We start from the raw sequence: 14,376 nt of genomic DNA, 5'->3' as shown, positions 1-14,376 counted from the left end.
TTCACGCACCTTCCGCGCGTGCTGCGCGTCGTCCGTTCGAAACGCCCGGTGTTGACGCACCAGCGCCTGCGCCCGAACCGGTCACTGAAAAATGGGACCGGATGGTGTACTCCTGATTTCTCCTCCACTGGGTCTGACAGGCCAAGCGTGAGAAAAGTAGGAGGCTCACCCCCGCCCGGGGAATCCCAATCTTAACACCCCTCCCCATTTTAGCCTCCGCATCTGTCGAGACCCACTCATAACATTTGTCATCTTCCTGCGACACACGCTCCCAGTTCAAATTTCAAATCGAGAGAGAGAGAGAGAGTGAGTGAGGGAGAGAGAGAGAGAGAGAGAGAGAGAGAGAGAGAGAGAGAGAGAGAGAGAAAGGTTTGGGTCTCTGGCTCTCTGCTGATTCATTGCGAGGCCTTGCAAGCTCTTCGATCCAGGTCAGTTGAATGCTGGAGCATACTTCTCCCCTCTTTGCCGGTCTTGCTCTGCATCGATTCCTTGTAGTAGTTTCTCGATTGGAAAGGGAGGGGGTTCGGGGGGAAGAAAAGTGCGCGCTGTGTAGTGTAGTTGCGATTGGATTGCTTCTTTCTGATGCGGCCATGCGAAAATCTGGCATTCGTTTCATGATTTGGTATTTATGGCACTACTTTATGGAGTACTAAATTTTGATATACCGTAATCTTGTAGGAGTATATGTTTTGATGGATGCTAGGGCCAATTTGCCATTACATCTGTTTAATTATGCTGGATATATGAGGGAAAGATGCCAAATTTTTCGCCTGAATCTTGGGTTTGAATCACAGGACCAGCGTGCCGGAAGCGGAAGCTGCTGCATTCTCCTGTCCCGAGAAGGCGAGGACCACCAAACCAATGGGCCGGAGCCTGAGCCCGCTGCTCCGGCAGGAGCTGGAGAACCTGGACAAAGACGCCGACAGCCGTCGGAACGCCATGAAGACGCTCAAGTCCTACGCCAAGCAGCTGGACTCCAAGTCCATCCCGCACTTCCTCGCCGAGGTCTCCGACAACAAAGCCCCCGGCCTGCCCTCCGGCGAGTTCACCATCTCGCTCTACGAGGTGCTCGCCAGGGTCCACGGCCGGAACATCGTGCCGCAGATCGGCAACATCATGTCCACCATCACGCGCACGCTGTCCTCGAGCGGCGGCTCCTTCCCGCTGCACCAGGCGTGCTCCAAGGTGGTGCCAGCCATAGCGCGGTACGGCATCGACCCCTCGGCGCCCGAGGAGGAGAAGGCGCGCATCATCGCCTCCCTCTGCAAGCCCCTCTGCGGCGCGCTCATGAGCGACCAGGACGGCGCGGCGTCGGGCGCCGCGCTCTGCCTCAAGGCGCTCGTGGAATCGAGCAACTGGAGGTTTGCGTCCGGTGAGGCCGTCAACGAGGTCTGCCTGAAGGTCGCCGGGGCGATGCACGACAGGTCGACCCGGTCCAATGCTCACATGGGCCTGGCAATGGCGCTTGTCAAGCACAACGGCCTGATCGCAGAGGCGTATGCGAGGTCCCTTGTGCGGTCTGCCCTGCAGGTTCTTGACGGCGACGCCGCGGAGAGCAGCTCCCAGAAGCGGCTCTCGGCGATCCAGATGATCAATTTCTTCATGAAGTTTGTCGACCCCAGGAGCATATCCTCGGAGCTTGGCAAGGTGGTGGTTGTCATGGAGCAATGCCAGAACGACCGCATGCCGTTCGTCCGAGGCGCCGCGTTTGAGACGTCGCAGACCGCCAAGAACATTGCTGCGCAGAAGGGGTCGAGGCACGAGGTCACCACGAGCCCGATGGTAGGCTCCAACTTCCAGAAGAGAAGAGAGAAAAGCCCATGCAGGAGCCTCTGGAGTGCCAAGGGCAGCAGCCCTGCAAGCTCCACCATGTCTGCTTCACCGGTTCAGTTCCAGTCCCCTGAATCGCAGGTGGTAGACTCAACCATCATGTATGGCAGTAGTACGCTCACCGAATCGCCCATCTCGATCGGGCAGTCTTCTTGCAATTTCAATCAGAGCCGGCGCGCAAACAGGAGGTTATGGAGCAACGATGGTGTGGATGTTTCTCTCAAGGATGGCTTGTTCATTAGGTTCTGCTCAAACGGCAAGTGCCTTGAAGATGACCTGGGGGAGGTTTGTGACAGCGAAGTAACCGATGCTGATTTTGAGTGCACTGGCACATTCACAGGGTTTGTTTCAGCCAGCCCCAACAACACCTTACCAACAGATGAGACCCCCAGTCCGCAGGTACGTACACATAATGAAACGCATATACTGCTTTAGTTTTGATTCGAAAAATAATGTGTGTACATCAATTGACCTGTTAACTGACTTTGTTATTTACTGTTGTTCTAGGCTTCTGAAAGGCCCATCAGCATTGATGATGTGAAGCTATACACGACGCCGAGAAAGCTTCTCCGATCTCTCCAGAGTTCGTACGACTTCGACTCTGATCGCCACAAGGAAAAATCAATCATGAAGCTGAACTGCACATCATTGTCGTCGTCGTCATCATCATCATCATCATCACCACCATCAGATCAGGAACATAAGGAACTAACCGAGTCATCTGAGGATATGCAATCTGAGCATTCTGAGAGTAAGACTGAAGAGGGGAACAAAGAGACTGAAACCGCTGCTGATAGGCCTAGCGCTAAGGGTACTATGGAGATTATCTGCAATGAAGATAAATCAGGTCTGTCTAGTACTGAAGTTGAGAATACAACCTGTGAAGAATCCTCCGAGGTTGAATTCAAGGAGCTGGGTGTTTGTGTGAAAAGAAGCAGAGGGAAGACCAGCAAGTATAAGACAGCATTCAGTTGTCTTTTGGGCATAATCATTTTCATTGTTGCAATCATCGCTGTGTTAATTAGGATAGACAGTGCTGAGGATTATGTTGGTCTAGTCCCCACTTGATGTCTGTTGGTTTTCCTACTGTTTAGGTTATTGCTTTGTTTCTACCACAGTAGTATTGGTAACCTGGCCTAATTATTTTGCAGTCATTAATCTTTGTATGACAGCAAACCCTTGATTTTGCGCCTGTGATTGTGCTTATAAAGTGTTGTGTTCCTGTGCTAAAGTAATTACTTGACTTTCTGAAATTAATTTGGTTTGTCAGTTTATATTTCTGGAGTCTGCTACTACATAGTGCATTATTTTACAGATATACACCGCTGATCTTTTCATCAAAATTCTGAAGTTGATTGCATAAATACATGGAACTGGAATGTTTGCATTCTGGTTTTGCTCGATTGTTCTGAAAACATCGAGACAGCTAGACGCAAAAGTAAAAGAAGCAGATAGCCAATGCCTGAAGTTTCTAAAATCTTGATCCTGCCAGCAAACACAAGCACCCTCTACTCCATCATGAAGAAAGTGAAGGGACGGTCGGAGACGAACTCGTTGCTTGGTGTCTTCCCAGTACATTGTATGACCCCAATTATGATCATGGCCGCCTCAGTTCCTTCTTCGTCCACATTGATGACTGCTTGGTGCACACTCTTTCTCAGGAATGTCGGCCACCTGTCGTGGTCCTTGCACATTGGCACATGATGCTTGGCAGGTCATCTGACTCTGGCGAGAACGGTAGGGTGAGCCCAAGCAGATGGAGGTCCCATTTCAAGTTTACCTCGAATTTGGGCAGCCCAACAGTTGACGGCTGTCGTCTTGGGTGTGATGCTGTACAAGTACTCCAGCCTTGCGGTACACTGAGTAATGTGTGTTGTCCGTGTCAGATGGAGCCTCGCTGGCCGCAGCGCCTTGGTTGTGCTGGTATGGGAATATGGGTTCGTCGTCTCAGCCATGCCTGTAAGGGAGCTTCAGGAACTTGAACCCGTTCATGGATGCGCGTCGTACAATGACCTGTGCATCAAACGCGACCGCCATCAAGGCATCCAGCCAGTGAACGTGCCCAGCCTCATCCAGTGTGTCTCAAACGTACTGCACCACACCACTTGGCCTTGAAGTAGACCGCATGGGCAAGCACGAGGTCGATGTTGGTGTCGGCAGAGATGATGGAGCCGATGAGGTTGTTCGTGGCCATCCTCACCCAGCTCTTGATCTTCTCCGCTGTTTCTTCCTGCTTCATAAATTAGTTAAAGTAAACCAAATCAGAGAAAAACTTATTTATAGGCCATTTTTGTCAGATAAAGCAAGGGAGAGCGGTACTTCACAACCATATTCAGACAACAAAATGAATCACAATAAAAGTTGGCGTCTAGAGATAGTCATCCTTTAATACTGCAGGTGCCACTTTTAATGAACCACCAATATAGGTGAATATTAGTTTTCAAATCGAGAAAGGAGATAAACAAGTAGCGCTTGTCCTTGTTTTTGAATAGGAAAATTAATAACTACCTGCTATTTGAATAATTTTTCCAAGTACTTCTCTCGATGAGACCTGAAGGATTGGACTATCACCAAAGAACTAGCTATGGACATGGGTGCGTGGAAGCTTGCTATCCATGTGCCGGAGCCACGAGTTGGTCGCGAGATCTTATGGGTTTCACCTCTAGCCTACCCCAACTTGTTTGGGACTAAAGGCTTTGTTGTTGTTGTTGTTGTTGTTCTCTCGATGCTGCAACTTCAGTAGTAATACAAAAACATGCATTGGTAACTTGATAGTTTTCTACTGTAGTTATGCTGGATATTTGTAGTAACACTGAGATCTATTGCTCAATTAACCTCTATACTTCTACTTCTTTGAAAGTTCAAACAAAGGGAGTAATATACCAATACATAAAGAAGTGAGCTGAAACATCATCCTTCTGGAGAGATAATTTATAATCTGATGTAACTATCCTACAGGAACTGTTGTTGCATACCTTTCTGTATCACATTTCACATGGACAGAGTTTTCACCAGTAATCCTTGCATGAACACTCATATTGTTTGAAGTGATGAAACCTATTATTGTCCCTCACAATTATCTCCCTGTCAACAATACCAGATATAAACTTGAAAGCTCGGTGACAATCCACACATATTCGCAAGTTCTTTGTGATCCTTATAGGTACACCAGGCGGAATGTGAATGAGTCCATAGGCCAGGGCAAGCTTCTCACTATGTTGAAACACCTCTGATTCTTTCTCTTCTTCCTCAAGATCATAAAGTGAATATTGTGTGTCTGGCATGTACCCAGAAGCTTGCATTTGTTTTTTAAGCTTGGCCAGTAATGCCCGGATCTCGCTATTCATCTCATGTTTGGTGTCCTTGGCATGGAAAACATGCACACCATTTTTCCAAGTGATCCAGCTACACCCTGGGTCTTTCTTGATTCCGACATCTTTCATCTCCTTCCTTACATAAGTTGCTTCTGCCCACCTGGACAAGTTCAGAAGACACATTAAACCAACAGTATGAATTGTGTGCTAATGCATTGATTGTGTAAGGCTATATTAAGTTCCAAAGAATGGCATAATCTGGCAGATATCTCATCAAATGTTTAAAAAGGTATTAAAATATTGTTTTGTTATTTCCGCAACATAGTGCTTCGGTTAACATGAGAATGCTGCAGATGTGCTCTCCCAGCAACCGAACAGGGCTCTATTATTTTAGTTGATGAAGGCAGCCTGCAAGCTAGGAGGCGATGCTAGCGTTTTTTGGTTAGAGGCAGCAGTCTGCAGTGTATAGAGGCTGCCACCAAGAGGAGATAGAGAAAGAGAGAGCTCAGCGGCATGCATACATTGTGGATGCATGAATAGGCCAAGAGATAAGAGGAGATAGTTTAATACTCCCTCTGTCCCATAATATAAGACGTTTTTGTGCTTAAAACTTATTTATTCTTAAATTTCCACCCTCAACGGATGGCTTGGGTGAGAATTCCATACTTCAACAAATTAGATGGATGATACTTTTTTTAGGGAGAAATCCGCTTTAAATAAAAAGATCTTTACTTCACACAATCGCAAGCTAACATAGCTTGCAAATACGCCTTATATTGTGGGACGGTCGGAGGGAGGAAGCATGTAATAGAGTATGCCATGAAGAATATAAGCGATCTACTGCCAAGTTACGACACCCCACACTGATATGTGGGATTGTTAGTTTTGAGGTGAACTCCTTTAGGCATTGATATATCATATATGGGAGTATTTCTCACAGCGTCAATATCACGATGATCCCCTAAGAGAAATTCAGAATGAGAAAGGAAGTTACTTTTACCTGCCAGCTGATGCGAGCATGTTCGAGAGCAGCACGTGATTGCCAGAGTCCTGAGGGTCAAGTTCAAACAACTTCTCAGCTGCAATCCTTCCCAGCTCTGTCTTCCCATGCATCTTGCATGCCCCAAGTAGTGCTCCCCAGAGAGAAATGGAAGGTCTCATTGGCATCCTCTGTATAATCTCGTAAGCTCGCTCTTCCATTCCTGCTCGCCCAAGCAAGTCAACCACACAAGCATAGTGCTCAGTTCGTGGTTGTATCCCAAACCTCTCCTTCATTGTCTCAAACAGCTCATAGCCTTCCTTGGTCAAACCTCCTCTACTGCAGGCTGTGATCACATTTACAAGTGTGATGTAGTTAGGTGCTGTCTCTCCACTCGCTATCATATCACTGAACACCGCAAGTGCGTTTATAGCATCACCGATGTTGGCATGCCCTCCAATCATCGCATTCCATGTGACAAGATTCCGTCGTGGCATATCAAAAAAGACATGTTGAGCATCTTCAACACCCCCACACTTCCCGTACATGTCAACCAATGCACTTGCAACAAAGATGTTTGCCTCGATGCAAGAGCGTACAGCAACTGCATGCAGAGCACGCCCAAGGTCAAGGCCTAGCAGGCCTGCGCATGTAGTGAGCACGCTGGAGACCATGAAGTCAGTCGGCTCTTCCCCCGCCCTCCTCGCACCCAGGTACACAGCAAAAGCATCCTCCTCTGCCCCGTTCTGTGCATATGCAACAACCATGGAACACCATGATACACTGTTCCTGACTCTCATCACATCAAACACCATCTTTGCCTTCTCCGCGCATCGGCACTTCCCATAGAAATCAACCATCGCATTCGACACTGAGACATCCATGTCAAAACCACACTTCACCACGAACCCATGGAACTGGGCCCCAGGCAACAGGAGCATCGCCCCGGCACACGCGTTGAAGAACGCACAGACCGAGACGACATTCGGCATACCGCCAGCCTCCCGGAGCCCAAAGTAAGCCTGGACCGTCTCGAGGGGCCGGCCGTCGAGCACGGCGTTGGTCATCACTGCGTTCCACGCTACCACGTTTCTGTTAGGCATTTCCTCGAACAGGCGGCGAGCCAGGCCGAGGCGGCCGGTCTTGAAGTACATGTCCAGCGCGGCGCATGAGACGAAGGCGTCGGCGGGGAGGTAGCCGAACCTAATGGCGAGCGCGTGTATCTGCGGGCCGGCGGCGGAGCGAGTTGGCGCGGAGGCGGCGGCCTTGAACGCGGAGGGGAAGGTGAAGTCGTTGGGGCGGAGGCCGAGGCGGAGCATGGCGGCGAAGGCAGAGAGGGCGGGGAGCGGGCGCGCGTGCTGCGCGGCGCCGGAGATGAAGGCCGTGAATGACACGACGGTGGGGCTGGGGTCGGAGACGAGGGCGGAGGCGGCGGCCGCGGGGAGGTCGAGCTTGGAATAGAGGTTGACAAGGTGCGCGCAGATGAAGGGCGGGATGCCCGGCGACAGCAGCCTGAGGGCGCGCGCGTGCGCGGCACGGCCGAGCCGCGGGGAGCGCGACGCGATCGCGGCCTCCACCGCCGCCGCAAGGAGCTGGGGGTCCGCCGACATGGCCGCGCCCGCGCGCATTTGCTTGTTGATGAATTGGGCTTCTTTTCGCGCGCGCGCGCGGGGAGAACTGTAAGAACATCTACAAACGGACCCGTACCAGCCCCGAACGAGCGGTCGGGCTTGGTACGCTGCATTACGCTCACACAGGCCCGCGCGAAATAAAATCTGCCTATTTGGTTGCGTGGGCTATATCTGTTCACGCATGAAACTCGAAGCAGCTGCATTCAGTGAAACGGCCGCATCGGTCTTTTTTCCGAGCCAGGCTCGCTCGAGCCACGCGTGGGGAAGCACCAAAGACGATGTGACGTCTCATAACTCCCCACCCTCTCTTCAATCACCTTTCACGTCAGTTCACACACACTCGCTCCCTCTTCCCTTACCGTCCCTTCGATGTCTCCGATGGCAGAGCCACACCCCCCTCCCCCTACTTCCATCATCGCCGGCAGCAACCCCATCCGGCAGAGGTGGATTGTCGGCCTCCCCTCTCCCGGCCAGGATCTCGTTGCGGTTCTTCGGACGTCGTCCCGTTTCTGCACCATGTCGCTGCCACGGGCCAATGCAACACCGCCGCCGTGCACTCCGGCTCCGTCACCGGTGTCGGGCCTCCTCATCTTGGCTCAACGATGGCGGGGTTACAAACCCCACCGCATGCGACTTTGGTAGGCTCGACTTATAGGGGTATTTTACCCCCATTCGAGAGTTTTCTCCCCTGTGTCCGGTGCAAGGAGGGAGCTTGAGGACGGCGCACTCTAATACGTCTCCGTCGTATCTACTTTTCCAAACACTTTTGCCCTTGTTTTGGACTCTAACTTGTATGATTTGAATGGAACTAACCCGGACTGACGTTGTTTTCAGCAGAATTGTCATGGTGTTGTTTTTTGTGCAGAAAATAAAAGTTCTCGGAATGTCCTGAAACTCCACGGAACACCTTAGAAAAAACAATAAAAAATCCTCGCAAAAGATGAAGATCAGGGGGGCCACATTCTGCTCACAAGGGTGGGGGACGCTCCCCCTGGGCGCGCCCCCCTACCTCGTGGGCCCCCTGGTGGCCCTCCGACGCCAATTCCAACTCCATATATTGGCTTTCGGGGAGAAAAAAACCAGATAGAAGAAATCATCGCGTTTTACGATACGGAGCCGCCGCCAAACCCTAATCTCTCTCGTGAGGGCTGATTTGGAGTCCGTTCGGGGCTCCGGAGAGGGGGATTCGTCGTCGTCGTCATCATCAACCATCCTCCATCATCAATTTCATGATGCTCACCGTCGTGCGTGAGTAATTGCATCGTAGGCCTGCTGGACGGTGATGGGTTGGATGAGATTTATCATGTAATCGAGTTAGTTTTGTTGGAATTTGATCCCTAGTATCCATTATGTTCTGAGATTGATGTTGCTATGACTTTGTTATGCTTAATGCTTGTCACTAGGGTCCGAGTGCCATGATTTCAGATCTGAACCTATTATGTTTTCATGAATACTAGTTGACCTGTTGCGCCAAATGGCGCAGAGACCTGCTGAAGACATGATGTCGATGAAAATAGTTTCATGCTACAAGAACCTTCAACTAAATCATGCAATTTTTTAAACATGTTTATTACATTGTTAAATAATAGTCCGGGAAAAGGGAAACTTTGCATAATATAAATATGTTCAGTTTGAAAATACGGCCACTATGATGAGAGAGTAAAGATGGATGGTTGTATTTTTTTAGCAAGTTTAAAAACATGATTATCATGATGAGAAACCTGGCTGTGCATCTTTTTCCTGCAAAAAAGAGGGAAAATATAAGAAACCTAAGAAAAAGAACATGTCTTTATTGTGCATATACAGAGACATAGGGATAAAGAGGTATTAGGATAGCCCACATGTTATTTAGCCCAGCCCACGTAGAGCGATGCCTGTGGCCCGTGAGGAGCTGAATATGAAGCGGCGGGGGGAGGATCCAGCGGTTCCTTAGCTGGGTGACAGAGGCGTTTCCTCAGCCACCGACCGGTGCAATTTCTTATCCGTTGCGCCAAATGGCGCAGAGGCCCACTAAAGTCATGTTGTCGATGAAAATAGTTTCATTTTGCAAGGACTTCAATACTCGTTGTAGAAAGCCCATATATTAAACCATACTCTTTTGAAAATGTCTATCACATTATGAAATCCAAGTTTGAGAAAAAAATGTATAACCATTGCACCAAAAAATTATATTTATATAACACTGCTCATTGCCCTAAACGGCACCGAGTCCCATTTAAAACCATGTACTTGCTAAAAATATTTGTATTTTTTCAGTAACTATTTGAGAAAATACATACGGTAAGAACTTAGTAAAAATTTAATTGATTGTCTGAAGCTCACATAAAATGCAAGATGGCAACAACAGAGCACAATTGTATCATGTGTAACAGCAGCCAAAATTAGTTAGCTAATAAATTGTTTGAAGGGAACCAACCATTTCAAAGTAGTTTATTCCACATCTCATTCTCCTTGAAAATGAGCCCAAGCGGCCATCAACGAAAATGCAATTGTTTTGATATAACAACGGTAAGAGAAACGAGTAACCACCAAAGAAACAAAACGTTTAAATTAGTTTTTTCTAACCATGGAGGAGAGTTGCATGTGAACTTTATAGAAGAAGGCCAACGTCAAGGAACAACATGTTGACATACTCATCCTACTCTCCGTTCTTATCATCAGTCCGAGTAATCAGCTCCTGACCAACACCTTCAACAACAACCACGACAATGCCCCTTCTTCTTTATCCTTGCATATATAGGAACTCAATTAGGTCTCCCTTTCCTTCAACATGAAAATCAATCTCAAGCAGCAGCCGACTGCTCAGAGTGGCATGAAGAGTAATGTGGTCGGTGCTCCTGCTCATAAGTATGACAAGACCGGTGCCATTCACAGCTCTCACAACTTCCACATGTGCCGCGTTGATTGCTTGTTCACTACACTCGACAACGCAGTTTAACATATGAAACTAAGCAACTAATCTACAAAAAAGCGTCTAATTGGCTACTTGGCATCCAACCATAAATAAGTAAACTAACGAACGAGAAAAAGAACAACATAGGCTTCATGGATCATGTCTTTGTTGCTCCTCGTGCATCATCTCCATTGGATAGGTTTTTTTTTTCTGAACCACTGTATGAGGGACCTGGAAGAAAGCAAGACAAAAATATAACTCAGTAAATGAAGATTGCATTTTCCAGTAAATTGAGAGCCAAGGCTTGAGGCGGCAACTAATATGTACAGAATGAAAGAAGCTATCAAAAGTGACCCAAAAAAGGAGAAGGGAAGAAGATTGACAACTGAAAACAAACACCGAGATTTGTAATTTTTGACCTCAAATTGAAATAGTAGGCTAGCTCAGATTCAAATATTATTAGCTCCACAATACTCCTATGTGCAACATCTGGATAAATAACCCATAGATAATCAAGAACAAGTTGGTTTGCCGTGTAAGAAGCATCACAAAGGTTACTAACGCCATTATAACTCCAACTTCAGCAACGCTTAGTTTTTTGTAGAGAATAGTATGTGAAACAAATGAGATGTTTGCTTTGCTGAGAATAAAGAACATCATATGCTATGTCCATAGTAAAATGGTGTTGTAACTGGCTATCAGTAGATTATTACACAACACAGGAAGTATGTTACAATATGGAAAAAAGTTGAAAAGCATTGTTAAATAGGTTACTGAAGATATATATTCTACTCCCTTCGTCCCATAATGTAAGACGCTTTTTCACACTACATTAGTGTCAAAAAGCGTCTTACATTATGGGACGGAGTGAGTAGATGTTTAAACAAGATACTGATGCAAATTCCTAAAGATAAAAGCACAGACTGTATGCATTGGCAATATTGTCCGGACTCCTAAGGCCTCGTTTGATAGGAAGGGATTATGGAGGTTTTGGAAGGAGGGGATTTCAGGGGATTTGGTGAATCCCCCTCTTCCACCCAATCCCTTTGAAATCTCAAATCCCCCTCTAGCCACACACCCCCTCCATGCAGAGCATTGTTTGATAAGGAGGGATTGTCATATTGCATTAAAATGGTATATAGAACAGTTAAAAATCGAATCTTCCAACAATTCTTCACATCAACAACATAATTTCCTTGACTTGGAATCAATATATCATCACATGATTGTGCAGTCACATCACAACAACATAATTGTGCATTCGCAAGTCCCGGGAAAGCGTACATTTAAGTATACTGGATAACAAAATACATAAGCATGCCGAGTTATTTGTGCAACAGAAAAACATCACATATGTTCTCCAACGATTGCTGGAAAAGAGTACATTACAGGAGCACAAATTCAAACATAAGACAGCAATAACACTGACACAAAAGCAACTGAGGAGAATCTCAAATGGATGATTTAGAGGGGCCCTGCAAATCTCCCATTCTCCCTCTGCTCGTTCCACTTCTTAACCTGATTCAGTGAGACCAAAAAAAGATGATGATACTGAAGAAAACAAGGTGATATAACAATAGAAGTTCCATGAATTTGCAAAGGAGTTGCTTTTGAACCTTAGAGAGGTGATAGATATGGCCCGGCACACAAACATCATTGAAGCATAGATGAACTGCTCGGCGTTAAGTGTAAATTCTTGCTACCCATACTAAAAAGAGATCATGGAATGTGATATTTTAGCACAATTATCATAAGAAAAACATGTTCAATTTTTTTTGCCACAGTTAACATGAGTGCTAGTACTTCTGAAGTGATGATGGTTTAGGTACACAGTTTCAGTTTGGTACTGCCATCCCAAAACTACAGATAATACTGCTGTGGCAATTCACAAAAATAAGATTCAGTATGGTATGCATATTTACTAAAGAATCACCTGTTATATACAGACATAAATCATGAGATTTACTGAAATATGGTATTGCAATTTAGATTGATTATCCATACACTGAAGATCTAGGTAAAAGTCTATCTTGACTGGGTCGGCTAGGTCTCGACACTTCCGTGTGACCGTGTCCACATACTACGTAACCTATCTATCATCGCATACAATCAGTTTGCTTGCTACAGAACTCCAATTTCAAAAATTGATAAACGAAAAACACTGAGCTCATGATTGCTACTATAGAACTCATCAGAAGTCTCTGTCGAATTTCATACCAATAGTTTCTTTGACTGTTAAATATGTAACAATCGTCCAGGATTATAAAGCCATGCTTACATACTGAAAAGTTCAGTATGCTGTAGGATCGTGGAGCTTTGGAGTCAGATTATTTTCATGTGACTAATAAACCTACATAGGCCAACCTATGTTATAGTACTCCAGTTCTCTCAATGAATTAACACATACTAATATACACAAATGCACCCAAAAGCACAGAATCATCTGCTCTTGCCAACAAGTGCACATCAAACATTGAAATTAGTCGATCCTGAGCAGACCATGGCAATCAAACTTATTATTTCAAAAAGGAATTCAAGATACGATATATTTAAAGTTCTAGAACAACAAAATATTATCAAGAGCAAAACATCATCCACTACATCCATCCATGGAGGAGGAGCACTCCATGGCCGAGATCCTAGAATCGACGCGCGGATGGGAACGTGAGGGGGCGACGCGGAGGGGAACGGGTAGCGCAACACAGAGGTACCTGCCGGGGTTAAATCCAGCTTTTCAGGCGGCGGCTACGCGTCAAGAGGCTGCGGCCGGTGGCAGCACGTCGAGGAGGCTGCAGACGGCATCGCGAGGAGGCTGCAGACGGCGTCGCGAGGAGGCTACGGGCGGCAGCGCGAGGAGGGGCTGTGGCCGGCGCCGGCGCATCGAGGAGGCGGCCACGCAAGGAGGAGGTTGCGGTCTTCGGCGTGGATCCAGTTCCACGAGGGCCTAGGCGTGCCTTCTGAGCCACGTGGGTCGGGGTGAATTGGAGGGGAATCGGGTGGACTGGGCCAGCGAAACCTCGTGCACCAAATGGACCGAAGATGATCGCAGGGGGTTCTGGGCCACGCGTGGAAAATCCACTCAAACCCTCCCCAATCCACTTCTACCAAACAAGGCCTAAAGAGGTCTCGAGTATTTTGAAGGCAACCAAGAACCACTGCCTGCCCTATGCAAGAGAAGGTTGAAGATATAGGTTGGCTGGCAATAAAAATAGTAGCCAGAACAAAACTTGTGCTTCGCAAATACAATATTTTACTCAAACTGGGGAACAAATGGATAAATATTTAAAATGATAATAACCTAGACACGATGTTATATTTATGCCATCTGAAGACCTTACCTGGTACAGAACCATAAAACATGCTTTCTACAGCAAGTGGATGCTTCATTAAACATGCAGCTTGTCTCTAAAATGTTTTGTATTTATGAACAAAGGGAGTATTAACTGAGCAAAGCAAACACTTTAGAACCAATAATGAAGAGTTCCTAATTGGACTCAAGAGGTGTAACGGTTAGATTACATGAGAACCGATATTTCCAGCAAGCTCTGTCAACAAAAATATGTCGTACCTTTTATGTAGTAGCTTGCTATGACCAGAACCAGTTGGACCAAATGAAATAAATCTTTGCGCTAGAAGTTCAAAGAAATATTAAATTCTTTAATGGCACAGACACACTGCACATAACCTTCATAGCAGAGGGAGTATTAACTAATCGAAGCAGTGTAACAG

At 46.8% G+C, this 14,376-nt stretch overlaps 2 protein-coding genes and 1 long non-coding RNA gene across 5 annotated transcripts; 1 reads left to right on the top strand and 2 right to left on the bottom strand.

Moving 5' to 3' along the window:
- Window positions 1–237: 237 nt before the first annotated feature.
- Window positions 238–3,065, top strand: LOC123136520 (protein SINE1). Its single transcript, XM_044555917.1, has 3 exons — window positions 238–428; window positions 795–2,229; window positions 2,338–3,065. The coding sequence occupies exons 2-3, from the start codon at window positions 862–864 to the stop codon at window positions 2,896–2,898; spliced, it is 1,929 nt and encodes a 642-aa protein (XP_044411852.1). The 5' UTR covers window positions 238–428; window positions 795–861; the 3' UTR covers window positions 2,899–3,065.
- LOC123136519 (pentatricopeptide repeat-containing protein At4g14850) lies at window positions 3,060–7,920 on the bottom strand. 3 transcript variants are annotated; one of them, XM_044555913.1, is made up of 3 exons: window positions 6,145–7,919; window positions 4,806–5,304; window positions 3,060–4,063 (listed from the first exon to the last, which is right to left on the bottom strand). In XM_044555913.1, exons 1-2 carry the CDS (start codon window positions 7,749–7,751, stop codon window positions 4,839–4,841), a joined length of 2,073 nt encoding a protein of 690 aa, XP_044411848.1. In that variant the 5' UTR covers window positions 7,752–7,919; the 3' UTR covers window positions 3,060–4,063; window positions 4,806–4,838. The 3 variants fall into 3 exon arrangements, with proteins under 3 accessions (XP_044411848.1, XP_044411849.1, XP_044411851.1); XM_044555914.1 differs by having other exon boundaries at window positions 3,060–4,060; XM_044555916.1 differs by lacking the exon at window positions 3,060–4,063 and having other exon boundaries at window positions 4,805–5,304; window positions 6,145–7,920.
- Window positions 7,921–11,900: 3,980 nt separating this feature from the next.
- LOC123133940 (uncharacterized) lies at window positions 11,901–13,757 on the bottom strand. The gene is made up of 2 exons (XR_006465438.1): window positions 13,359–13,757; window positions 11,901–12,165 (listed from the first exon to the last, which is right to left on the bottom strand). It is a non-coding gene; the product is annotated as an uncharacterized lncRNA (long non-coding RNA).
- Window positions 13,758–14,376: the final 619 nt, after the last annotated feature.

Source organism: Triticum aestivum, chromosome 6B (assembly GCF_018294505.1).
Source record: "Triticum aestivum cultivar Chinese Spring chromosome 6B, IWGSC CS RefSeq v2.1, whole genome shotgun sequence".
NCBI classification, from domain to species: Eukaryota; Viridiplantae; Streptophyta; class Magnoliopsida; order Poales; family Poaceae; genus Triticum; species Triticum aestivum.
Note: the sequence above shows the minus strand (reverse complement) of the source record. Positions and strands in the feature narration are given on the sequence as shown.

Excerpts from the sequence above, each read along its gene's own strand:
- LOC123136520 (XM_044555917.1), top strand. The coding sequence starts at position 862 with ATGGGCCGGAGCCTGAGCCCGCTGCTCCGGCAGGAGCTGGAGAACCTG. Across the intron at positions 2,230-2,337 it reads ATGAGACCCCCAGTCCGCAG|GCTTCTGAAAGGCCCATCAG; the intron begins GTACGTACACAT and ends CTGTTGTTCTAG.
- LOC123136519 (XM_044555916.1), bottom strand. The coding sequence starts at position 7,751 with ATGCGCGCGGGCGCGGCCATGTCGGCGGACCCCCAGCTCCTTGCGGCG. Across the intron at positions 5,305-6,144 it reads ATGCTCGCATCAGCTGGCAG|GTGGGCAGAAGCAACTTATG; the intron begins GTAAAAGTAACT and ends GAACTTGTCCAG.